At 45.0% G+C, this 25,833-nt stretch overlaps 1 protein-coding gene across 1 annotated transcript in view; it reads left to right on the top strand.

Annotated features, from left to right (window-relative positions):
* Nucleotides 1–1,431: 1,431 nt before the first annotated feature.
* JAG1 (jagged canonical Notch ligand 1) overlaps nt 1,432–25,833 on the top strand; it is a 36,626-nt gene continuing 12,224 nt past the window's right edge. Inside the window, exons 1-8 of the mRNA XM_030489216.1 lie at nt 1,432–2,035; nt 2,961–3,266; nt 14,142–14,193; nt 19,607–19,861; nt 20,828–20,888; nt 24,720–24,850; nt 25,163–25,282; nt 25,690–25,803. Of these exons, the coding sequence (XP_030345076.1) occupies nt 1,958–2,035; nt 2,961–3,266; nt 14,142–14,193; nt 19,607–19,861; nt 20,828–20,888; nt 24,720–24,850; nt 25,163–25,282; nt 25,690–25,803 (1,117 nt within the window). The 5' untranslated portion in view covers nt 1,432–1,957. The remainder of the gene's footprint in view (nt 2,036–2,960; nt 3,267–14,141; nt 14,194–19,606; nt 19,862–20,827; nt 20,889–24,719; nt 24,851–25,162; nt 25,283–25,689; nt 25,804–25,833) is intronic.

Here is a 25,833-nt window from a genome sequence, read left to right on the forward strand (position 1 = left end):
GAAGTGAAAACAAAGGATATAAAATCAGGTCAGAAATCTTGTTTTCCTCTATACCACTGACTCTGGTGTACAAAATAGACATTCACACGTCTATGGCGTTAGATCAGGGTGGATTGGGAGACAGAGACACAAGAATAGCTGTTGTGGGTCAGACCAAATGTCATGTAGGCCAGGTTCCTGTCTCCAGCGCCTCAGGAAGAAAGGGACAGTGATGCAGTGGCAGTTCCCAGCACTCACCCGGCTTCTAGATCAGCAGCTCAGGGACTTCCCAAGCCAAAGTTAAGGGTGTTTTTGTTGTTGTTGGGGGTTTTTAAACTCTTTTTTCCAATGCCTTTTGATGCATGGCTCTTCCTCTGGGAGCTGCTCTGAATGCTTTTTTGCTACTGTGCAAACTGTTGTGTTTCTCAGTATCCTGTGGCAAGAAGTCCCACAGGTAACCACTTGCCTCCAGACCCTGCTCCTGAATGATGTGGCTGACAAATCCCAGCGCTCACTTGGGATCTGGGCAGCCGGGACGTGTATCTCCAGCACCTCTGCGCTCTGAAAATGCTGTCTTCCCCGGAATAAACAGCCCGGAGCTATAGCTGAGGGATGCGCCCCTTAACCAGGGGGGATTCTTTGCGGCGCAGCCTCGTGTTAAGAAGGGAATACCGAGGGCGACTGCCACCTCCTCTTCCCTCAGGGGAGCCGCTGGCCAGGGCAGCGGCCGCAACCTGAGGGACTGGTCCGTCCCTCCTCTCCCCTCAGGGAGCGAACACCCGCTCCCGGGCAGCGCCATCACCTCAGCGGTCCCGCCAAGAGCGCGCGCGCGCCCCCCGCCCCGTAACGGCTGCGCTGCCTCAGGTAACGCGGGGCGGGAGAGGCGGGCGGCGGCCGCCGGGCGAGGCTCTCACCGCTGCAGTGACCCCAAAGGCTCCGTTCTCCCTTCGGCCAGCCCCGAGGAGGCGAGGAGGGAAGGGCTATAGGGCTCCCGCTCCGCTGCCGGGCAGGGAGGACCCGCACGGCCCCTCAGCGAGCGGCGGGCGGGAGCAGCCCTCTCCTCCGCGCAGCACCGCCTCAGCCGCGGGCGCCGCCGAGCGAAGGAGCCCGCCCGCCCGCTCGGCGCTCCCGGGCCACCTCAGCGAGCCGCTGCTCCAGGTAGCCCGGGAGGCACCTGCGGAGCGGGGCTGCCCGAGGGAGGCGGGGCGGCGCGGCGGACTGCGACCCGCGGGGCGGCCGGGGGCCCGCCACCTCCCTGAGGAGGAGCAGCCGCCACCCGCGGCTCAGCTCCCGCCCGCGGCCGGGCGGCCGGCCGGCCGGCCAGCCCTCTTCTCCGCCTACCTTCTCCTCCTTCTCCTTCTCTCCTGCCGGTACCTGCCATTCCCCTCCTTCCTTCCCTCCTCCTTCCCCCCTCATGCATATGGATGGGCGCATGCGCGGGCGGGCGGCCTCCCCGCCTGCCGCCGTGGGCTAGATGAAGCCGATCGGCGGCGGGGCTCCCAGACGGGCGGCCGGCTCCCGGGCGGTGTGTGTGCTGCATGTGTGTGCGTGTGTGTGTGTGCGTGTGTGTCTCGGGGGGGCGGGGGGCTTGCCGCGCCTCCGGCGACCTGAAAGAAATAAAAGGATCGGGATAATAATCGCAATAATAAAAAAAAGAGGAAAAAAAAAAAAAGAAAGGAGAAAAGAAAAGGGAAAGAAAAGAGGGAGGCGAGAGAATAAGGAGAATAAAAGGAGGCCGGGCTGCTTTGCATTGAAGACCGGGGCGCTATTGAAAGCGCTTGAAAAGCGGCGTTGTTCGGCGCGGGTGCGCGCCGCGGCCGGCGCGGTATATTAGAGCGGGGCGGCGGCGGCGGCGGGCAGCAGCGGCGGCGGCACCTCCTCCTCCTCCTCCTCCCCTCCTGGCCCTCCCCGGCCCGGCCCGGAGCGAGCGGCGGCGGCGGCCTGCAGGCGGGCGGGCGGGCAGCGCGGCGGCGGCGGCATGCGTGCGCCCCGGCGGGCAGCCGCGGCGGCGTGCTCCCTCGTCCTCGTCCTGGCTCTGCTGGGGCTGCGGGCAAAGGTACGTACCTGGGCACCGCGCGTCCTCCCGGGACGGGGCAGGGAGGAGGGGAGAAGGGAAGCTCCATCGAGCCCGAATGGGGCTCCCCGAGCTCGCCGCGCAGAGCGGGTTGCGGGCATTTTGCCGCTTTTCCGCGAAACGCGGCTCCCGCCGTGATTGCGGTAGATGGGGCTTAGAAAACCCGAAGTTTGAGTGGTGCACAAGGCGCTTTTGCAGAGCTCCTCCAGCGGGAGTGGAGTTACTGCTCGGCTGCTAACTTTTCAGCGGAGATGGCAAACGCAGAAGTTCTCCTTGCAGCAAGACTTGTTTCCTTGGGAATAAAAAAATGCAATTACTGCAAACCGCTTTTTTTCAAAGCTTTTATTTTCCCCTTTTTTTCCTTTTTCTCTTTTATTCCGGGGTTAATTGCAGTGCTCTTGAAGTGACTAACGAGCAGGATTTGACCCTCAGCTGGGCAGCCTTGAGCGGGGAGGTGATTTTCCCCGTCTCAGCTGCACCCCGGATTAAGCAGAGGGGTTGCATTTCCAGGCTCTGCTTTAGCTCCATCGTTCTCTTGGGTTTGCCCTCGCATATGCACTCTTGGTTCGGTTAAGTTTTATTTCCGAACCATTTAGAAGCCTTCCTCACACACCCAGTGTGTTTTTGGAGTTGGCACTTAAGGTTCTTTTTTAGCATTAGTGGTATTATTTGGTTGGGATGATAGATGAGCTTTTCTCATGGATGTCTCATAGAGAAAAGCTTGGAGTGGTTGCTGTGTATGGATTTTTAATACTATGCGTGTGCTGCTTGAAAGCACGCTTAAAATGACTTTGTCCTGTCTGCAGAGTTGTTGTAGATTGTGTGTGGGAATAAAGTGAGGTAACTGTCTGTTTCTTGTTTCTTGTTTTTTTGTTTTTCTTCTCCGGTTCTTTCTTGGGATTAACAGGTGACTTTAGCGTCAGGACAGTTCGAGCTGGAGATCTTATCCATGCAAAATGCCAATGGTGAATTGCAAAATGGGAATTGCTGTGATGGCACCCGAAACCCAGGAGATAAAAAATGCACCAGAGACGAGTGTGATACCTATTTTAAAGTTTGCCTGAAGGAGTATCAATCGCGGGTCACTGCTGGCGGTCCTTGCAGCTTCGGATCCAAATCCACTCCTGTCATCGGAGGAAATACCTTCAATTTAAAGTACAACCGGAATAATGAAAAGAACCGGATTGTTATCCCTTTCAGCTTCGCCTGGCCGGTGAGTTGTGTGGCCTGCTCTAGCTCTGCGTCTGTTGGACGGTGCTGTTTGACATGGCCATAGTGAGCCGAGCACTAACTTCATGTGCAGGGGGAAAGGGACCAGGATTTGGGGAGGGAGCATCTTGGCAAGAGCGTCGGGAATCCGCAGCACAGAAATGAGTAAAATGTGGTGGTGTTTTTGTTTTTGTTCCCTGGGGCTCACAATGCACAGCCTGTTAAATTTGAAAGTCAGATGTGCAGTGAGGGGGATCTAAATGGGTCAGGGAAGCAAACCCAGTATCTCTGTGCTTTACAGCATGAATAAGTCCCTTGAGACTTAAAAGGTCAGAAGTTCATTTTTTTTTTTCTTTTTTCTTTCCCCCCCCCCCTAGCCAGTGAAGTCTTGGGCTTAAGCCAAAAGAGCAGTGGGTTAGGGGCTGTAGAGGGATCCCGTGTGAAAAGTGTGTGTCATAGCTGGCCTCCTTCCCTGGAGCGTGTTTGGGAAGCCTTCCTGCTTCTCCCAAAGGGAAATCGCGCTGCACTGCTTAGTGTTGATGGGAGCTGCTGTTGCTGCTCTTGGTGAACTAGTTGCCAGCTTCCCTGGGAGGCTTGCTGTGTGTGGAGCTACTTGCAGACTCTAGAAGCTGAAGACTGAGAAAAGCCTGGCCTTAGCTTTTGGTCCATTTTACCCACTCCTGACAGCACACCTTTCCCTGGCTGCTTGCCTTTGACATCCACAGATCCTGGCTTCCCCCTAGTTGTGTGCAAAACTTGGTGGCTCAGGGAGATGGGGCTCTTTGCCAAGCACTTTCCCAGCGTTGTCCACTCTAGCAAATACTGGTCAGCCTTGTACAAAGTGGTGAAGTGGAGGACAGGTGACCCCTTCATTAGCTGAAGCCTGCTTTGTTGTTGGTCATGGAAAAAACACCTGCTTAGACATCAGTGCTGCTTGTTTCTTCTGAAGTGCTTAGGAAGGTTGAAGCTTTGATACAGTCAGCTCTGCAGAGGAGTTCTTTCCTCACTTTACAGAAACTGAGGACCATCTTTCCAACCTAGCCATCACCCAGGACGGACCCACAGATACAGGTTCAAGGGCCATAGGGTTTGTGGACATGAAAGACTGCTACAGCCTTGGATGGCAGGAGGTGCATGGTTTTGTGCCCGGCAGTGCTGCGTGCAGGCAGGCAGGAACTGAGAATGACTGATCTGGGGGGGCTCTTATGCACACATGACAGTTTTTTTTGAGGTGGCTCCCTGGGATGCTATGGTTTGCAAGCTGAAAACTCCCAAATTTACACTCCTAAAACTTATATTTAGAGGTCACCTAGGAAACAAAACTGTTTTTCCCCCTCCCCGTCTCCAAAGGCGCTGAGCAGACAGTTTCCCACCAACTGCCTTGGGATATGTTGATGCTCAGCAGTTTTGAAAATCCAGTCATCCTAACCTAGATGTCTAAGGTCATTTTTGTGAGGGGAGGAGGGCTCTTACGTGCGCGCAGGGGAGGGGTGAGTCTTGTTTCCTCTCCTCTGTCACTATCACTGCTGGCAAGGTGGAAGCATGCGTAGACTTTCCGCTCCCTCCAAAGCTTGGCCCTTCCTAGTCAGATAAGGACTGGTTGCTGGGAGTGCCTGGATGTGGGGTTTTTTTTGGGGGGGGGGGGGGAAATCCCGCCCCGAAAGCATTCCTCCTCCACTTGTAGTGTAGACACCCACTTTGTAGTCCTGCCGCCAAGTGCTGCAGGCAGGCAGCCATGTGTTCTTGAAACGTCCTGTGCTGCCTCCTGCCTGCCTCCTCTGTCAGTTGTGCCTTCTGGAGCATTGAGCGCTGGAGAGGCACAAGGATGAAATCAAGCCTGCGTTTTGAAGGAGATAGTATTACAAAGTACAATAGCAGAGTTAACAAAAGTATTCTCTGTTGGAAGTACAAGTCCTTCCTTTCTTTCTTTGTCTTTTTTTTTTCCTTCCCCTAACATGAAATGAGATAAAACTGTTATCAAATATGCCATCAAAGGGATAAAGGGCTTTGTAAAAATCTGAGGTATTTGAAGCTCTGCCAATGGCTGCAGTGCTTGTGTTGCAGAATTTGACTTTTTTTTTTTATTTCCAGAAAAGTCAGGTTCATCAAGGGTTTCTTTTTTCTTTTTTTAACTGTCCCGGTTCCCAGTAATTGGAGTGCCCTGAATCTGAAGATGTGTCTTATGTATATAAGAAGATATCTGAAGATACGTGCACGTCCCTTTTAACAACCCTTCTCTTCATAGGGTTGGAAAGGGAAATCTGTGTAGAGGGTGGGCTCGGGGGGCTGGGGACCCTGGGAGAAGTTTCTTAAGCTTGCCTGCATCTTAGTAAAAGAAATGCTTCTATTGTCCTCCTGAATCTAATTGAGCACTGGAATCCTAGAGCAGCAAGAGCAGCAAAACTCCAGTGCAGCCTTTGAAATGTGTAAAATTCAACAACTTCAGACACTCTGGTTCCCAAGACTGGAATTTTGGGAATAAACTTACATATTCCCATGCAGAAATGTACTTTTTGAGATTGTGATGCTAGTCTGTTTGCAATTACCAAGCCTACCTCCCAGCTTTAACTTCCATAGGACACAGCTTTTATGCTAGCCATTGTGACTTTCAAATGGCATTTGAACAAAAGAATATCTAATGTGGCAAAGCCCTTACTTGTACTAAAATTGTGTACACAAATCATTTTAGGCATTTTGAAAGCTCCACAGATAAAGTAGTAAACTTTGTCAACTCAAATCTGATGCTGAAATTTCAGATCTTAAAAGAATTTCTTTAGATGGGTGAATACTCTTGACTTTGGTAAATGCAGTGCCAGTCTGAAGCTTTTCCTCTTGTGGCTAATCACAAGAGTTGGCTTTGAATACATCCAACTGAAAACTGCAGTGAAGGTAATAGGAGCTAGACCAGAATGTAAATCATATTGCCCTTGAAAATTCATGCTCATCTCTGAATATGTATTGTTTGTGTCCTGCTGTCTGAGGGAGGCTTTTCTTGGATGTTCCAGCTTGAGTCAGTAACATTAAGAAGTCTTGTTGCCTTGACTTCTTTTAAAAATAAAACAGGAAAAATCCCCTCTCTGATGTCAAGCTGCCCCCTTACGCCATTTGTGAAAAACAGTTATTGCTTTAAAGGCCTTTATTCATCATGCAGGAGAGGAAGAGAACGGTGTGCTTTAAATGTGTTGTTAGATTTGGATTGTAGTTGTAATGTAGATTTGAAGTGTCGAAGTCTTACTAATAACTTACACCGTTTGCTGTTGTCAGTTTTGATATGTACCCCTATGAGTAATGGGTGTGGAGATGGTGGGCCATAAATTAATTGAAGTGATGGGAGGTTTGAGTAAGTTGCTAGGAAACAGGGCAGCAGATCGGCAGAAAGGAACTAGAGTGCATCAGAAAGCTGCCCCTGCAGTAGCTAGCAATTCTTCACTAGCTTGAAACAATAGTGATGATGGTTAAGAAAAAGAAATACACATAAGCTTGCTTCTTGCATTCGTTTTGAGACTTTAGTGACTTTCTCGATGGGCAAACTTGGCTTATGGAGCCATATAGAAAAGTATGGAACAAAAGAACTTCCATGTTCCACTTGGCAAAGTCTGTCTCAACAAGTTTTGTTTCATGGTAGACACATGCTCTGCTCTGACATAAATCAAATCTCTTGCCTTTCTTAAAGACTCCAAAGTGTGATGCATGCTATTCCTTTAGGGAGCTGTGCATGAATTAACTTAAGCAAAGCTTAGCACAAAACTTTGCTTTTATGTAAAGAAAGATCTTTTGGGGGTTTGGCGAGACTCTGAGTAAGAAGGAGGTCAAACTTGGCAATCCCTTTGGTATGCATAGCTCCAGTTTCAAACAGCTTGTTTATCCTGAAATTATGATCCTTGTAATTATTTAATATTGGGGCCAATTGCCCCAACACACCAGGAAACTACAGAGGTGGAAAAAAACCCTCAAGCATCTAAATGACTTTAGCGTAAAATACAATTAAAAAGAGGTTTGAACATCTTTAGTTCAACCTTGCTCTAAAAAATAGAATAGTCAGCCTTTTCCCTCTTTTAATGCCAGATATTTCTGCTACTGGTTCCTGCAGATGTAAAATATGTTTTCTGGGTAGGCATTGTTTTTTCTGGCTAGGAAGAGATAATGAAAGAGCTTAGTGTTTCTTAAGCTTTGTGAACTTTTTCACCCTGTCTTGACACAAGAGGTTTCCAAAATACTAATCTGGAGCTGACATTAAAGTAACAGCCTTCTGCATCCAAGAGAAAAATATCACTTCATTCAACTGCCTTTAAAAAGAAAACAAAACCTAAACAACCCAAAAATCAGTAGGTCACAGTCATAAGCCTAAAGCTTTTGTTTTGATTTTCACTCCTTCCAGTTAGCATTTGCTTCTGCAAGCTTTCAGAAAGTTAGATATTGTGCAAGCTTTTCTTAAAGAATGCCTGATAAGTCATCTTGAAGCACGGGCAGATCAGAAGAAATTTTTATAATAACAAAATACATATTAACCAAATCCACACTGAGTCATCTATTGTTGATTAATAACTGAAGAATACATCTTCAGCACTCAAAGTGCAATGTTTTTCCTAGGATTACTATCCAAAATGGAGCTGAGAGTATTAAGTGACATCTGAAGCATAATTAGCATCCGCAAGGCTGTTTTTTCCCAGGACTGCAGAGAAGTGATGCATCCATGTGGAGGTTTTGGACTTCTTATATGTTCTTAAGAGTTAGTTATATTCCAGTCAGTTCAGAACTTCATCTTCCTGGTAAATCCATTTGACTATATTACCATAATGCACCTAAAAATAAATCCTCATCCTGCCTGCTCCCAGAATTTTTGTTCTTGTTCTAATAAAGGCCTGCTCCAGTTTAACTTCAGTGGCAGCTGGATTGGACCTGGCACTGAAGCTTTCTCAGGCTACCTACATCCAGCACTGTCAGCTTGTTTATGCAGCTGGGAGTCTGCAGGGCTGAAAATGAATTGCATAAAATTGATGCTTTATGCTTAAAATTCTAGTGAACTCAAGGAAACTTACCACTTCATTGCAGACTGAAGGCTGGGAGAGAAGTAAATTAGTTCTGAAGCTGGTGAAGTTGGCTCTTAGCTAATTGAGAGAGATGATGTGCCATGCAAAAGGCTTGCACGCTTATACATGACACTCCAACTTCAGTTCTTGCATCTGGTGCCCTGCAGCACATGCAGAAACCTTAAGCTACAGTTCTTAAAAGTATTTCTGCATAGATAATACTAACAACAGGATTGCTTTTGAAAATTCAAACCAAACTTGCCTTTGCATTTCTGCTGATGAATAGAAGTTTTATAGGTTAATTGACTCAGTTCTAATAATTTTAGCTGGTAACCCATATGTCTTAACACGGAGGAAGATGTCAAAACTAGAAACTGTTGCATTCATTTCTCGTTAGTCTGTGGAGCTCATGGTTCTGTGGTCACAATTCTGCAGCGTAAATTACACTCATTATTCTTGTAGTATTCAGAAGAAACTGTAAAATGTGGATAGAAGTGGTTAAAGTGGTTTGTAAATAGTCAAACATCCAGAGTCCTTTACCAGCTCAACCCAGTTCTTATGCACTTAGGTAAATAAGTAGAAAGGCTTCTTGTTCAGGCTTGCTCTCTGTGAACCTGACTGTTTTGCTTGGCTGGCTGCTAGGTATTCTCTCTATTAACCTTGCCACCCTTTTGTAACTGGTGCATTTAATTATCAGTGGGATGCTTTAAACAGGTAGGGGGACTGATAAGAGCAGGTAATCTGCTTGTTGGGGAAGGTTGAAAGCAACCATTGACATTTTGGCCTACCTGCCAGTCTTTGACAAGTGGGGCTCCGTGAGAAAATAACTCTGTAACTAGATAAGGTGCTGATTAAAATGCTGTTGTATGAAGCACCCTGGTAGCTGAGATAGCTTAAAATCATTAGTTTAAACAGAAAGAAAAAGGAGGGGGGAGGAGATATAAAAGATGCTATACTTTTCCTTTTCCCTTTTTGTTTTAAAGGAGGAGAGGAGGGAGGACCCCAAGTTTTCCCCCTCTACCCCAGTACATTGTTCAGTTAATGCATGCTAGTTTTATGATTGGAGTACATTGTAGTCCGGCCACCCAGACAGAGGCATTGACTGCTAATATTAACCAAGAACAATAGCATGGCCATACTGACTGCAGTGAGGATTACAGAACATAATGGGGCCTATCCAAAAATAATGCTAATACAGGACAAGCAACAGGAAGCAGCAGTAGACTCAGCATTGCTCGGCTCCCAGACAAACCATGGACTTACTTCACACAATGGCAACTTCAGCACATTATGTATTCACAGGATACTCATTATTCCAGCAGGCTTGCCAGATCAGAGATCAGCCTGGTTTGCTGGATGCTAGAGCGTATGCATAGTTTGGATAGCGGTGCGTTTCTGTCCTTCATCATTTGGCAGGAGGGTGGCAGTTGTATCGCAGAGACAGTCTTGCCTTCACTTACTAGTTTGGCTTGTGCCAAGGCAGAATAAGGGGGGGGAACATCTCTCCTGGAAGCTGCTAATAGAGTTGAGTTTGTTTTCATGTCTTCTCCTTTATGTGGCAATGAAGTGTTTACTTCACAAAGAGCAATGAAGGAACTACTCAGAATGAAGACTAAAGGAACAGTGCACTCTGTTTTCATGTGGGCATGTTCTGATGAGGCTCTTGGCTGGGCTGCTTGAGGTTCAGCCTAGCTCTTGGCTGTGAAATTATTCAGTTTAGGCTTCATTTATATATGTGGGGTTGAGCGAGTAGCAGCTCTCACATAAGGATAAGGTCTTGTCTTATCCTTATGTGGGCTGGCCCAAAGAAGTGCTTCCTGACGATCTTCCATTCCACAAAGCGTTAAGAGGGTTAGGTTGTTCCCTTTTCCCAAAAATGTCTATATCTCCTCTGGATGAGGAACCGATTGTCTTCATCTCCCTTGAAGGAAAGTTTTGTTGTCAAAGTTGGCTGGCTGACCATGGCATGACGTTGTGATGCATCTGTATAGCATCATCGTAACTTGTCATGTGGCAGCAGGGGTACCCAAGTGAGAGTCCTGCTGACGTTTAGAGGAAGTGGGTTTGTGACTAGCCCTAAGTCCGCTCAGAGACGCCCTCCTCCCTGGCCCTTGGGCACTTTGAAATACGCCTCAGCTTCCCTTTTCCCTATCTTACCCCCTTCCAGCTGAAGGGAGGAGGGATTGCCTTAGCTCTTGGCAGTTTGCTGTGGCCTGCTGTGACAGCGTGCCAGTGTCCTAGCCTTCTTCCCTAGGACACAACGCAGGGTGCAAGCACTGTTCTCACTGTGCTCTTCATAGCTGTGTATGGCTGGCAAGAGTGAGGAGAGGAGCGGTGCTGGGCTTAACCTGCTCTCCTTGTTTGGCAGAGGAGGAGCAGGCGCAGCATTCAGAATGCAAACTTCCCACTGCATTTGTCTAGTCATGGTTTCACATGCTCAGCAAAGCTCTTGCATGGTTTAACCACAAGGATAGGAGGGAAAGAAGTTTGACTAGTTGCAGCCTCTTTCAAAAAGGAGGCAGTCCTCTCCCTAATGAGCCTGATGTTTTAATCTTCTGTCCCACTGATCCGCAGATTGCCTTTAGAAGCCAAAGTACAAAAACGCCTCTTTTGGGTGGATGTCTGGATGAAGGGAAGGGAAGAAAGTAAACAAGCAGAGAGCTTTAAACACCTTCTGTTGACCTGGAGCTGTTAATATTACATTTAAATAACCAGAAAAGAGGTTGCATTGCCTGACCCTATATAGGGACAGTTTCTGATAGATTTCAGCAATTTCACGGTCTGTCTTGACATGTATCAAGACTAAATCATGGTGTCTTCTCATTGAGGAAAACAGCTTGTGCACATTGGTGCTTGCTTTATTTTTTGGAGTGTGAACTTAATCATTTCTATCCTCTCACAGCTTAACCCGTACGAGCTTTGCTTAGATTTGGCCATGCTGCCTTTCAGTCCTCTGGGCTGATCAGGCAGTGGATATTCTGCAAAGTGTGCCGGCTTGCTGTTCCTTTCAAGCTGCCTTTCCTCTCAAGCCAGAATCCCTGCCTTCTGGTCAAGCTCAGGTTTACAGTGGCTAATTGGGTGTGACTCTGGAAAATTCACTGCTGCCTTGTTGCCTAGGACATTGCTTTGATGGAATAAGGTGCATGATGTGGAATTCTTGTGTCTGGATATATATATTTATTCAAAGATGGGCAGAGGTCATCTATGGGCATGGGAAAGCTTAAACCTCCACGCTGTAAGTAGTCATTCCTGAGATATCTGAATTGTTGATCTATAGAGTGGGGATGATATGCACTTAAAAAAAATCTCAACAGTGCAGTCTTTGTACAGAACTGCTTTTTTTGGGGGGGGAGGTTGGCTGGAGGTATGTGATAGTTGGATTGTTGAGGGGGGCTTGCTACTGTTGTGGGGCTGTGGGTGTCTCTGTGTCTTTTGTTTGGAAGTGTCCCATCTTGAACACAAAGTCTTGTCCTTTTTTTGCCCCATGCTGAGAGGGACAGAGCCAAGAGATTAAACTGCCACTCTTTGTCTAATCCCTTTTCAGGACAGGGATTCTTCATTTAAAATATTCAGATGAGGTGAGAGGGTGCACATAGGAAACACAGGAATTGCTGGGGTAGGTCTATTCCCTCTGCATTGTGTTTACATCCAGTTAAGCAGAAGTGCCTTTTCTCTTTAAACCAAATCCTGTGTGGTGTTGGAAAGTGGTCACACAAGTATCTAGCAACAGTAGCACTTAAAGCCAGGATTCAGCCTTTCCTTTCCTTAAGGGCTAGGTGTGTTGGTAAACAGTCCTGAGAACCAACCGGGAACTGTTGCTATGAGTTTAGACAAAATATCTTCCAAAACAATTATGCAAGGCCGAAAGGAAAACATCCTTAACTTTATTGGAAGTAGTGCTGCTTGCCATAATTTATTCTCTGTATCATAATACTTTTTGTGAGCTTGTAGGAACATGTTGTGTTTGTGTTTCTCAGTGTTGGTAATTAAAGCAGTGAGGAAGCACCCAAGATAGTGCGATCTGTGTCTGTAATATGACTTGGGAGTTCTATTCTGGTTTGGGTTTGATTTTTTTTTTATCTCTGACTTGTGCAAGGACTTCTTAAATCTGCTTTAATCAGTGTTAAATGATCACGCTGTATTTTGCTTTATTTTCAGAGTTTCAAGTTGACAGACTTGGTCTAGAATAGTAACAAATAATGTGTAACTTCCATGCACTATTAACCAAAAATGGTTTGGGCCAATGGAGCCTCTGCACAGGAGTTTGGGCGCATGTCTCAGCTTGCCCAGCTTTGCTTACTTTTGGAAGCATTTTCCCACAGTTATCAGTGGGTGAAATGGAATCCAAGTCTGCTTTGAATATGAAACATATTTAGGCTATATTGCAAGGCGGTGTCCATCACAAACTGGGTTTTCATTCCGAGGCTGCATGCTGTGTCCAGTCGTGAGAAAGCAGGCTGCTTCAACTCTGTCTTTTTTTTTTCCTCTCCTCTTAAGGAATTTGAGGTCTGCTTCCACTTGCACCTTGTAGCAGCTTCCTCTCAGAGCTCTGTTTTGGTTTGTGTTACAGGAAAGGTGTTAAGCACTGCAGACCACAAATGAGCACACTGTGACTGAGTGCAGATGCAATTAAGAAGAAATAAACCTTACGATACACAGCTTCTATGGCAAAGCACCAAAACCCTTCAGAAGAGTTCTTATTTGTTCTTAGTGTTCTGCACACCAGAAACATGTTACATTGATTACTTCATTTGTAGTTTGTATTATACTTTTCAAGTCCTATTTTTCTTTTTCTGCAGCTTTTTGTAGGGGTGAAGGGGGTTGGTGGTGTTTGGTTTTGGTTTTGAATCATTCCGTAAGTTTGGATAGGGCTGGCTAAATGGCAGTTTTGAAAGATACAGCCTGGATAATAATATCTCGGAGTGGAGCTGGGGGAGGAGAAGATCTTTTAATGGCTCTTGTTCTCAAGTTAGGGTTGAAGATAAAGGTGGCTTAGATGTAATAGCTGGCATCTTCCCAACCCATGGAGTCACTTCAGTTAGTTTATGCTTATGATTATTATTACTGGAGTGCTGGAGAGCTCATTGGCAGCTTAGTGTGTCTGTAAATGTGACACGGGGTGGATAGTGCATCTTCCCTTTCCCTGCTCTTCCAAATAGTCTGATCTTAGCCTTTGTTTTACAATGCTTCTCTCTCACCCCACCCCCTTCCCATATCCATCAGTTCTTCTCTCAGTTACCTGATACTTGTGGGAGCTGCGATGGCCCTCATGCAGACAGAGCTTTCAAAGGGGGTGCTGAAAAGCAAAGTCCCTAGAGATTGTGCTGTCAAGGCAGAGCACAGTAATCTTAGCAACACTTCTTGCTTTCAGGATGGCTGGGGGAAGGGACATCAAGATTACTTTTCTGTAACTAAAATTCTTTTGAAGCCGTTTGTGAGGGTGGGGGTTTGTTTTTGGCTTTCTGGGGTTTTTGATGCCGCTCTGCTAGCCTGGTGTTTCCTGTCTTCCATGTGCAATTCTTCCACGCATGCTTTATTGTGGCTGCAGCGTTGTGTCAAAGGCTGTACTTCCTGGTTAAGTACATAAGATGCATTAATGATGACAAAGATGAGCTATCCAAGGTGAAAGGTCTTCCAAGTCAGACTGGATAAGGTCGCTTATGGGGATTCAAGATCCTGTTTGTCTCAAGTATAATCTATTACCTATTTATGTTTTCAAGTGTTCCATTTTGGGGCAGAGAACAGGATTTTCTTTTTAATTGAAATTGTTGTTCTATGGTTTTTGTTGCTTTTTCTTTTCTTATTTTTTACGTGTGGCTTTGAAACTAACTCTCATTTCTCTTTTGCAGCGATCCTACACGTTGCTTGTTGAGGCATGGGATTACAATGATAACTCCACTAGTAAGTATTCATTCTACTGGTTTACTTAGTTCAGACACCTTGATTTCCTGTCTGTTGAAAGGCCTTTGGTAGTCTAACCAGCTCACTGTGAAGCAGAGCATGAGGAGAGGGAAAAGCTCTCCCCCAGACAATTCAGAGCAACTACTGCAGGCTTTGCATCAGCCTGTCTTCCTCACATTGCTTGTAGAGGGTGAGTACCTTGCTCACCTGGGTACCAATGGCTTCATGCCTAAAAAGAGAGGCTGTTAATTCCCTCTTTCTCCTTGGGTAGAATAAAAGCCAAGGGGTTTCTTCAGGGTTTCTTGTTTGGATTTTTTTCTTTTAATTAGGAGTGATATTCAGCCTAAGTCTTGTTGACTTGGGACCTCCCCATAAACTATGTGCTTCTCAAAACCAAATGTGCTGCTTTAAAAAAAATCATGTCCTAAGACGTGCTACAGATATCCATCTGATGACTGTAGATGAGAAACAGGAGTGACTACCAGCTCTTCCTTGGGAGTTAGATGTCTAGGAATTTATATTCAGGGGCTGAAGAGTATTTACCAGACACCACCTGGTAGAGCTGGCTGGAAATCAAGGGTGGGAATCTTTCGCCTGGAATGCCTTTGGTTGGTTTCAGAAACTTTCTGCTGAGCTTTGACTGTTGGCTAGAGGAAGCTGTACAGAGTCTCTTGGCATATGAGCTGTTCTGCTTGCTGTCTGGTGTTACTGAAGTAGGTGGGCAAAATTAGCTTTATTTTCAACTTAAGGCTTTAATAGTGTGTGGTAAAGCCACGGGAGAAAGTGTGAATCTGAACTCATAAACCTTTTTGTTGACACAACAAGCCTTTTCCTTCAACAAAGAAGCACCAACACTGCGGCCCATCTTACACAAATCTTCTGACAGCTTCTTGTAGTGCACTTTGGAATGCCAGGTGACAGCCTCATAGTACCAAAATAGACTTCATGCTTCCGCAAAGAAAGGCCTTGTAGAAATGTGCACAGTGCTGTGGTGATGTGTTTTAATTGGTGAAGGGTATAGTGCTTGGGAATGGCCTTGGATTCTGAGAACCTTTTTGCATGGATCTCTTCATGGGTTTTTAATATACGTGGGATGTCCTATTAGTTCTAGAAAAGAAGTTGTCCACTGCAGATGATTAATGTGACTTGTCAGTGATAGCCAGGGTTTGCTTTACAGCAGGCCACATTCAATGCTGTTGTGGAACCAGTGATTTTGGGCCCTACCTCAGCCTTACCCAGCACTGGGAGACTTTTTGGTTCTTGACTATGGGGTGTTTTATGGAGGAGCAGAAAATAACTTGCTGTATTAAAAATCGAAGATGCCTGAATTCAAAATGAAGGTCTTGTTTACAGTAGGATCTGAGAGGTTTTTCAGACTGGGTCTCTGCCACTTTTACTATTATTAGAGCTCATCTTTTTTCATGAAACAACTGCATTTCCAAAGCTACACAATGAACCCTTTCTTTGCTTTCATGTTCTGGAAGTACAATTGTCTTCAGACAAAATTGCCTCATTTCTCAGCAGTGCATTTGACCAAGTGCAGACATGTTCTTATATATGTTCCTGATTTGCATTCCTGCTCTAGCTTTGCTGTCACATATCCATCTCTAGGTCACTTCAGTCACAGTACTGCACAAAGCTTTTCCTTTGTACCACATTGCTTTACTTACAGTCAGCTTTCCCATAGCTAAAGAGTAAGCCTTGAAGAACTAGTTAAGGAAATCATTAGAACTAAGCATCATATGTAAGTGATGAGTATTTTTTTGATGTCCAGGATTTTCTTTTACCCTAATTGCCACTGAATTGTAAGGAGTCTGAGAGAGCTCTCCCTAAAAAAAGTGGGTTTAGTAGGCTTTGTGTAACTTCTCAATAGCTCTAGCATCCTCCGATCCATGCAGACCTTAGGAGATCCTAGAATGGATGCTTCCTTCCCCCCTCTACATTCCACTCCTCCTACGTTCCCTTTACCACATATTCTCTTGTCTTGCTTCCAAGAGTGGTTTGCAGTTAAATTCTGGCCCTGTTGAAGTTGATGAGAATCACGCTTTGTTGGATCCAAGATTCAACCTAAATGGTTTCCTTACTCTGGTTCTTGTCTAGATGCCATCTTGCTACTGTCGCTTCATACATAAAGCTAATGGGGCTGACATTGCATCTCAAACTGTGTCAAAGAGCTATTGTAAATTACTGGTATCAGTTGCATGTGAATTCCATTTGGGCATAAGAGACTTCAACACAATGTAAACTAAGCCATAGCTGGAAGTTGTCTGAAACAAAGACTTTCAAAAATAACTGTGGTGTCCTTGGCCACCCAAACTGCCTTGAGGAGTCTGGGCTTTTCTTGTTGTTTGCTTCCTGACGCTGCATAACTATCATTTCCAGACATTGGAGCACTGAAAAGCAAAGGTGGGCAGTCAGAACAGCTCATTTCCCAGTGCCTACAACCTTTGGTACAGTTGCCCACTGAATAAAAAGATTAATAGCTTTGAAATGTAGCCACGAGAAGTGAATGAAACCAACAAATTCCCTGACAGCAAAGCGCAGAGTGGAAGCCAAGGATGTACAGAAAGCCTCTCTCTTCCACTTCATCGATTTCGAATTGGTTAATGTTTCCTCTAACCTTTCTATCAAAGCATGGGATTCTGAGGCAGCTGGTGTCAGAGGAGTTAGGAAGATGGCTTTCTCTCAAGCCTGGCCGACTGCTGCTTTCTATTTACTTAACCAGTCTGCTGCTTTGGGATTGCTTACTATAAAACTTAAAACATTGTTAGTGCAGGCTAAGAATGGAAGAGTTGTTGCAATAAAGTCTGGGTCAGCACACTTGTGTAAGTGCATACTGACAGGTAGGAATAGGGAAGGGTGGAGATATTTTAGTACAAGAAGGAACATGCCAATACTTCATTGTGAAAACTGTGGGTGACTGCTCATGGAAAGGGATCTTGAGCCTGTGAGACCTTACTTGAATTGAAATGTATGGTGGTAGCTTTATAAGGCGTATCAAATGAAAGGCATTTTAGCCATGATCCAAAGCAAAATAGCAGCTGGTTTTCATCTGGGCCCTTAAAATAATAAAGTCCAGTGGTCTAATAAGGATGTTTCCATTTGAGTTCAGCCTGTGGTTAAGGGCTCAAAAGAGCCGGTGGTTGGAGTGAGATGTTGTAGACATACAGCAAGGACATGCTTCCTAATGAGCTGGCAGATAGGGGAGGAATGATAGAGCACAGGCAAGAGGAAAGATCTCTTTTCCAAGGCGACTGTTTTTCTGGTGCCAAGGACTGAAATAGCTGTCAGTGGTATGTTCCCAATGGGGAACAGGAAAAGGCTGGAAAAGCAAGAGTAAGTGTGTGTGTGTGAAGCAGGGGGTGGTTTACAAAACTAAATGGAGTGTCATTCCCCTTTTCTTCTCCCACTTGCAGGAGAAAAGGATGGAGTTGTTTTATTACGAGAAACAGAATGTCTTTATGCACAGAGTCGGTATTTGGGGAAACGCATTTGCTTTCCAACTGTGCTGTAGATCAGGGTGTAATCTTGGCAAGTGCAGCAAAGCCATCCCCAGCACGCATGAGTGGAGCTCTAATCGCCTGACTAGCCCCATTCAAGACAAAGAGATACGCATCTGCTTAAGCACCTCTGAGAATTAGTCAATAATCTCGTTGATGAGATGTAAGAGCCTTACACCTGCACAGTACAGGACATGATATTGCTCTGGATATACCAGTATGGAAAAGTCCTTAGGCATCTACATGACTTGTGAATGGGATTTAAATTAATAAAGGCCTGCACGCAGTTGAAAGTCTTGCACATAGATGTGGGGTTGGGGGATTAGTGCCAAGGAATAATAAAACCTGATTTAAATGGAAAATATTATAGAACCAGAAATACCAGAAGATGAATAAGAAGTTGCCCTTAATTTCACACTGTAAACACTTAATGAATGCTCTAGTCCCATGCCAAGGATACCCCAAAAATGGCTGAATGCTTAGTGTGTGTGTATTGACAGCGTTCTGTGGTGGTGCAGCAAGTGCTTTGACTCAGCTTTATTCAGAGCTGCAGACAAGCAAGCAGAATGAGGAATTGATAATGGAGATCTGAGGCTTCAGAAACCTGTTTTGGAAGTTCTTTTTGAAAGCTACAAATCAAAGGTCCTTAGCAAAGTCATCTGAAAGTATTTTAGATGAAAAACTGCCCATGTGGCATCTTGAGGTTTACGTAGTAACTTCATTAGTCTTCAGCTCTGCCTTATTTAAAATCCCCAAACTTTCCTTTGTAATTGTTGGAAGAGCAAGTTGGACATCAGTACGTTTTAATTCTTAATGCTCAAACGTGCCAGTACTTCACACGCAGCTTTCTAACACATCGTTGGCAAACTGCCCTTTTACCTAAGCTGCTTCTGTCGCTGGATTATGCTCCCATATACAGAGCAGTGCAGCCTGGTACTTACTTTTGTTTTTGTACTATGTCTGCAAGGATATTTTGGCTGTTTTATGATAAACTTTCACTTGACAGTCAAGTGCTTGCTAGCAGCAGGTCGTAAGGCAGTGTCAGATCATTTAAGGCACAAGACCTGGACTACAAAGTGAAATACCACAGATATATACAATGTTCTGAGCTAATGTGAAATATTATTATTTCAAGCCATAATTTAGACAGTTGTAGGGCTCTGAAAGCCAGAAGACTTTTGCTGCAACTAAATGTCAAGTACAAAGTCTAAACTTCAAAATGCTCTATAGAGAGTAGCCAGCTCTATAGCACGCATAAGCAGTAATTTGAGTTCTCTGCTTCCAGCTCTGGTAGTCCTGAATTTTTAGTGTCACCTAACATCTGAGGAGAGAACTTCCATGGCATTTCTCAGCCAAAACCTGGTGAAGTCACTGATGTCATCTGAATGCCAGAGTTGCTAGTTTTGGATTTAGAGTTTACACCAGAGGCCCAGAAAGCTGCAAACCTTTGGTGATGCTTATGTTCACTTCGTAGACATTGCTTTATTAGGCTATTGTGGTATGATGTTTTCATAAATATTCCCATTCAAAACAAAACTAGTACCATTAAAGGAGAAGCAGGGAAAACCATGTTATGTACCAGTCTGTTGGAGCTAGAAGTAAAAGCAGCTGGATTTTCTTCAGTCATGAACTGTATAATTCTTCTTGGATGCCCTTACGCTGCAAAAGGGATAAGTGATTGGCAGTAACCTAGCAATCCCTTTTGATTTAAAGCTTTGCTCAGTTTGATGATGCTGCATGCGTGTTTCAGTTAATGGCTTGTAGCTCCAGGGCAGCCTTATCTTGCTCTCTAAAACAGAAAATTAATAAAACCAACTGGCTGCCTCAGTCTTGCCTGTGAAGCTGGCGAGCTGTGATGTGGGAGGTAATGAAACCTAAACAGAGTTAACTCTGACATCTCTTCTGACTTCTAGATCCCGATCGCATTATTGAGAAGGCATCCCACTCTGGCATGATCAACCCAAGCCGTCAGTGGCAGACCTTGAAACATAATGCAGGAGCTGCCCACTTTGAGTATCAGATCCGTGTGACCTGTGCAGAACATTACTATGGCTTTGGCTGCAACAAGTTTTGTCGACCAAGAGATGACTTCTTCACTCATCATACCTGTGACCAGAACGGCAACAAAACCTGCTTGGAAGGCTGGATGGGACCAGAATGCAACAAAGGTTTGTGACGAATGCTCAAGCCTCAAATGATCAACAGGCTTGGGTAGGATTTGAGTGCGTTGTATCCAGGTTGCAATTCAGTGGTCAGTTTGTGCAGGGATGATGGGACAGCAACTCACTCCTTACACAAAGTACTAGGGGCAGAACTAGTTTCTGCCTTGTTTTAATATCTTGGAGAGGTCTGACAAGTACTGGGCACTTAGCAGATGTGTTCTTTCTCTGATTATCCGCATCTTTGCCCTTGGGAAGAAAACCCAGCCCATCGACTTCAATAGGAGTTCTGCTGCTGACTTCAAAAAGGATTTCCCCTTTGGTGCAGAACTTCAGGACAAGCAGGAAGGAGAGACTTGTTTTAGAGCTGACCTGGCAAGTGTAAAGCTTTGGTGTCGGAAAAGTCCCAGGCTGTTTGTTCTACCTGAGATGGTTTAACATCTTTATTAGGGAACGGCAACTTCCTCAGTAATTTCAGAAGGAGAAAGCAGGACTTTGAGCAGGAACAGACTATCAGCATGTCTTGCTGACTGAGTTTACCTGCAATTTGAATTGACGCCCATCTTAATATCTTGTCCAGAGATATGGCTCACAAGTAATTCCAGAGTAGTTAAAAGTTGCTTTGAATTCGATGTAAAGCCAGGGAGAGTGGACCAGTTCTCATGCAAAAGACAGAGAAAGGAAACCTGTAGACTCAGAGTGACTTGAGCTCTCTAAGGTGAGACGGTTTCTCTTGAATAGAAACAACTTTGAAGAGCATTAGGTACAATTCCTCTGTGACACTAGCTGATGGATTTCCCGTCACAGGGAGCCACCTACCTTGGTTTGCCTTCCAGAAGGCTTGATGTGAGAAACTTATTAAAACCTTGGATTTAGTAGGATTACAGTGCCGGTTAGAGATTAAAACATTCCCACGAGTGCGAAGATGCAGGAAGCAGGCAGCATGCTGATACTTCTCTCTCTTTGTTTTAACAGCCATTTGTCGTCAGGGATGTAGCCCCAAGCATGGTTCTTGCACAATTCCAGGAGAGTGCAGGTAAATGCCCCCTCTCCCTCCTTGTTTCCCTCCATCCCCCCAAATAATTAAACAAGTGATGCTAAACACAATAGGACTGGGGAGGGAGCATGGTTTTGGAGTCATGTTTTTGACCAAGGCACATTATTCATGCTGACTTGCCCAGAATAAGGGGGGAGCAGGCTTTTAATGCACTGATAATTTTAAGAAGCTTTTGGTTTATGAAATGGTGGCACTGGGAGAGGAGGAGGGTATGGGATAAATCGTGTGAATGCTGCCTAATGAGCACTAACTAATTGTTTCTGCATAAATAGTGCAAATGTTTTGCGGGCACTTTTTCCCCCCCAACAGCCTGATTAATAGGCTTTTTCAACTACAAGCTTGAAGTACAGTGTGCCTTTTCTCTCCCCTTCTCCCTTTCAGTCTTTCCCCCTCCCTCCTTCCCACCCCCTGGTTTCTTCCATCAGTAGGCAAAAGTCAAGCATTCTTTAGAATGGGATTAGTTAAATCTCTCTGTTCCTTTACCATTGTGAGCCAGGCTCCAAGTGCTGAGAGGTTAATAGCTGGGATGAAATCTTGTCAGTAGGCTCCTATGAATGCAGAATTTTGCTCCCATGCTTTGAAGTCCGTTCTGTCCTGGCAAGGAGACAATGAAAAGCAGAGTTTATCCATAACCCAGCAATTAGATATTCGGAATACAGCACATATATACAGCAGAGGGAAACGTGCTGTTCCCTCCCTTACAAATAGAGGGTTAATGGATATTAAATGTGGCCATTCCTCATCAACAAACAGGTTGTAAGTTGCTCTGTGTAACCCTTTATCATACCTGTTTACATATGACAGGGAACTGCAGGTTTCTGAGGTTACAAGATATTGATATGCTGGGTAGGAAGGGTTAAAAATGAAGCTGGGGAATTCACGAATGAAACTCACAAATCTGAAGGAACAGAAAGTAATTTTTCTGCCTAACAAACATATTGGTGGATTCTCTGTTGCTGGAAACTTCAGCATGAAGGGGACTGCTTTTCTTTCTAGATAAGCTGTAGTTCAAACAAGAACCAAGTCTGGGGTGTCTGACACACTATATTACATAAGAAATCAGCCTAAATAGTCACAGTGGTTCATTCTTTCTCTGTCCCTGTGATTTGTGCTTCAAAACCAAAACACAAAGTCATCCAGGAATGTTCTGAAAGGAAGGTGGGAAGTAACTTCATCCTCTACAAGAGATGTTGCAAAGTGAAAGTCAAGCTGCAGGATGGCCTGGGCCATTGTAGGTTGTTCGGTGATTTTAATGTTTAGCAGCACTTGTAGAAGCTGGTTCATCCCCAGAACACCAAATCTAAATCTTTTTTTAATTAGAAAAAGGAAAAAAAGCCTCACAAGGAGTAGGAAGTATCAGGGGGGCCAGATGGTGAGAGGATTCTATCAGTCAAGGCTACCAGTGATTTGTGCTTCTGTCATCAGAATAAACATGCCTTGTAGAGGTTGCTGTCTCCTAGTCAGAACAACAGGCTTTGTTTCCAGAGCTTTTTCTTCCCTTTCTCTTTCTAAGTCTCTTGCCTCCCACTCACTGCCCAGACATGCACTAGTGCTCTTATTTACTTAAGGTGCAACTTTCCCACACTTGATTTGCATAGTCTTGAAACAATGCTGTCCTTCTGGTGCTTTCAGATAACTTCTGCTTGCCAAGTGAGACCAATATCTTTAAAGTGAACACAGAAACAAGATTTTATTTTCTTTTAAGTTTTGATGAGTCATATAGCCTGGATGTTATAAATGCAACAGAGGTTAAAAATAACATCCCAGTAGAAACTGCTCTGGGTTCTGGTACAATAGACAACTTGCAAACATTCCTAAAATATCCTTTTCCCCTTTTGGTGCGAGTCACTTTCTTTAATGCAGGCCAGCCAACAAAACCATATTTACTCATGAATCACTATACAAGGAAAGTTAACTTTAAATTTCTCATGAGAAACTGCTGCATACATATTATTAAACAAGAATTACTACCATGAATCTTATTTCTGGAATGGATATCTAACTCTTTTTCTAATGCCCATAGCCTTATCCAGCTTTGTTTGTTACACTTTGAAGCTGATGTTTGAAGAAAGTCATATCTTTGGCTCTAAAGCTCATGGCTTTTTTTCCTCTGTGTTTTATATATATAGATGATTTTTAATTACTTGTTTCTCTTCACACTTGCTTTAAAGAAAACAAACACCTCTTTGATTTGGCAGAAAGCAGTAAAAGTCTCAGTTTGGATACCTGTTTTTGTAGGTGAGGTTCCTTAGTTTTGCTTGTGTGCAAGCTCACAAGTGAGTTGCTTTGAATGCAACACAAATTAAACGGGCATGTTCCTAAATTTTGATCTTTGTGCCTTCTTACTGTATTCCCTATATAGAAGGATTTTCCAAGAGCTACTTGAGAAAGGCTGTTTTGCCTGATCTGGGTTTCTTTCATGTTCTTTGCACACACAGACACATACGTTGGCCTAGCTGCTGCTTTTTAACACACAAACTAATAAGATTTTCCCATTGAGTTAGAACAGGCTGCTGTTGAAATAGCTATTAAAAAAAGAAGTTAATTAGGATGCAGTTTGTCACCTGAGAGTTTCAGAAGGGAAGTCAGACTTACCACTAGCTCTGTGTGATTACCCATTGGATAGAGCCTTCCAGCTTTTTCCCATGAGAAGAAATCGCCAGTGGAATGGTGGGGGGTTTCACAAATAGAAAGCTTAGCTGACTTCTGTGCAGACGAGGTTTGTTTTCATAACTTAGTGACAGCTTAGTGCATAATTGCTGCCGATCAATTACTCTCAGGACCTGTTAATGAAATACAGGACCTCAACAAACCCTGGCTTTTTATTTTCAACTTGTTTCCCTTGTTTCTATCTTTAGATTCACTTTAATCTGAAGAAGCCTTGGTCTGCCTTGCTAGTGAGAGCTAAATGAAAACCAAAATGAGCTTTCCCTTAAGGGGGCTTTACTTTACAAGAACATCTTTGTTTTAAGTAGAGAATTCAGGTAGCTTATTGATAGCAGCAATATGTCATTTCAGTAATAATAATAAATGCTTCTCCAGATATTAAATTAAAAGCTTTTCAGCATTGGATGTGTGTTAGTTATTCCCTGACAAGAGGCTGGTATAAATCAAACTGAAACACACTGACACGACTGATCTTCTTTGAGTACATGTAAAATCCTGATGTCTGCTGTTCTCTTTCACCTCTTCCTGTGGCCCAGTCTGTACTTGCAGTGTATGTCTTCCAGTTCAGAATAAGGTTATCTTCTGACAGAGCAGAGAGCTCCTGGTGCTTTGCTACTGCCTTGCCAAGGGCTCAGGGCTGGCGTTTATGGTGTTGTTTGTCTTCCTGCAAACCCAGCGCGGCTGAAATGCCTGGAACCTTGTATTCATGGGGATCTCTGGATAACCATTGTTTCCACTGACTTTTCCTTCCCCCCCCGCTCAGTTTATAAAGCACCCTGTCAAAGTCCAGAGATTGATTTGTAGTGCACACCCACCCTCTCTGCCACATTTGTATGAGGCTCCAAAAGAGTATTATTGTGCTGAATGGCCTCATGCTGGTTCTCTCAGAACAGTTATTCTTTTGTCAGGAGGCCGGCAAGAGAGACCTTGGCAAAACTACCAAAATGTTTGTTTACAAGAAACCATCAAACAAACCTTGAATAGCTTCTCTCCTCCCCTCCTCCTGCCCTTTTCCCCCTCCACCCTGGTCTTTCTCCAAGCTTTGGAGTTCCCCACTCACATCTACACAGCAATTCTAACGGGTTTTTGGGTCGTTTCGCTGTTCTGACTTCCTTTTTTTTCCCCCCCTCTCTTTAAACGAAGGTGTCAATATGGATGGCAAGGCCAGTACTGTGATAAGTGCATTCCACACCCAGGATGTGTCCATGGCACTTGCATTGAACCATGGCAATGCCTCTGTGAAACCAACTGGGGTGGTCAGCTCTGTGACAAAGGTATGTTAATCTCACCGATAGCCAAGTGTAACGCTTGAATTTTAACACTGGCAGACTCAGCACGGAGAGAATGTGCAGAGACCGAGTGACCCCCCTGAAACGTGCTGGGAGTTTGCGTCCTTCAGCTGCTCAGCGCTGTCTCCTCTGCTGTTTGGCACTGTCAGCATGTGTCCTTAACTTCTCCCTGTCCTGCCCTGCAGGATGTGTGTGGATGTATTGTGTAAAGGCTCTAGAGTAATGGAACAGAGCATGCACATGCTGATGTTTCTGTTGCTTTTCAACCATGGTTTTAATGCTCCTCGCCTCTTGCAGATCTGAACTACTGCGGAACCCACCCGCCCTGTTTGAATGGTGGTACCTGCAGCAACACTGGCCCTGATAAATACCAGTGTTCCTGCCCTGAGGGCTACTCAGGACAGAACTGTGAGATTGGTAAGTGTGTGATACTTGGCAGTCAACCCTCTTAGTGGCTGGTTTTGGATACACTTTGAGGTTGGGAAAAACTCTGTTTCCGGTGTTATGATGTCAGGGCTGGCTACAAAGACTCTGACTTGCTTGTTCATGCTTCATCATGAACAGCTGATATCTCTGAACATCAACCTTCTGCTCACTGGAGAGATCACTACAAGTTCCTTGCCTGGCTCTGGCTCAAACAGGTGCAAGTCAGTGTGGTGATGAGTTTAGCACGGAAGATGCTTCCTGCTAGAGAGTAGCTTTTGATATGAGGCTCTCACAGGAGCAGTGATGGTGTGACCAGAGTAGAAGCGTGTGGAGGGAGCAGGGGGTGGCTTGTGGTGACTGCTGTGGTCTGTACATGCTGTGTTTCTGTCCCCATGCAGCGGAGCATGCCTGCCTCTCTGACCCTTGTCACAACGGAGGAAGCTGCTTAGAGACGTCTCTGGGATTTGAATGTGTGTGTGCGCCTGGCTGGGCTGGACCAACTTGCACTGATAGTAAGTGCTTTTAAAACTGTATTAAAAATG

This window comes from Strigops habroptila, chromosome 6 (genome assembly GCF_004027225.2).
Source record: "Strigops habroptila isolate Jane chromosome 6, bStrHab1.2.pri, whole genome shotgun sequence".
In the NCBI taxonomy this organism is placed as follows: Eukaryota; Metazoa; Chordata; class Aves; order Psittaciformes; family Psittacidae; genus Strigops; species Strigops habroptila.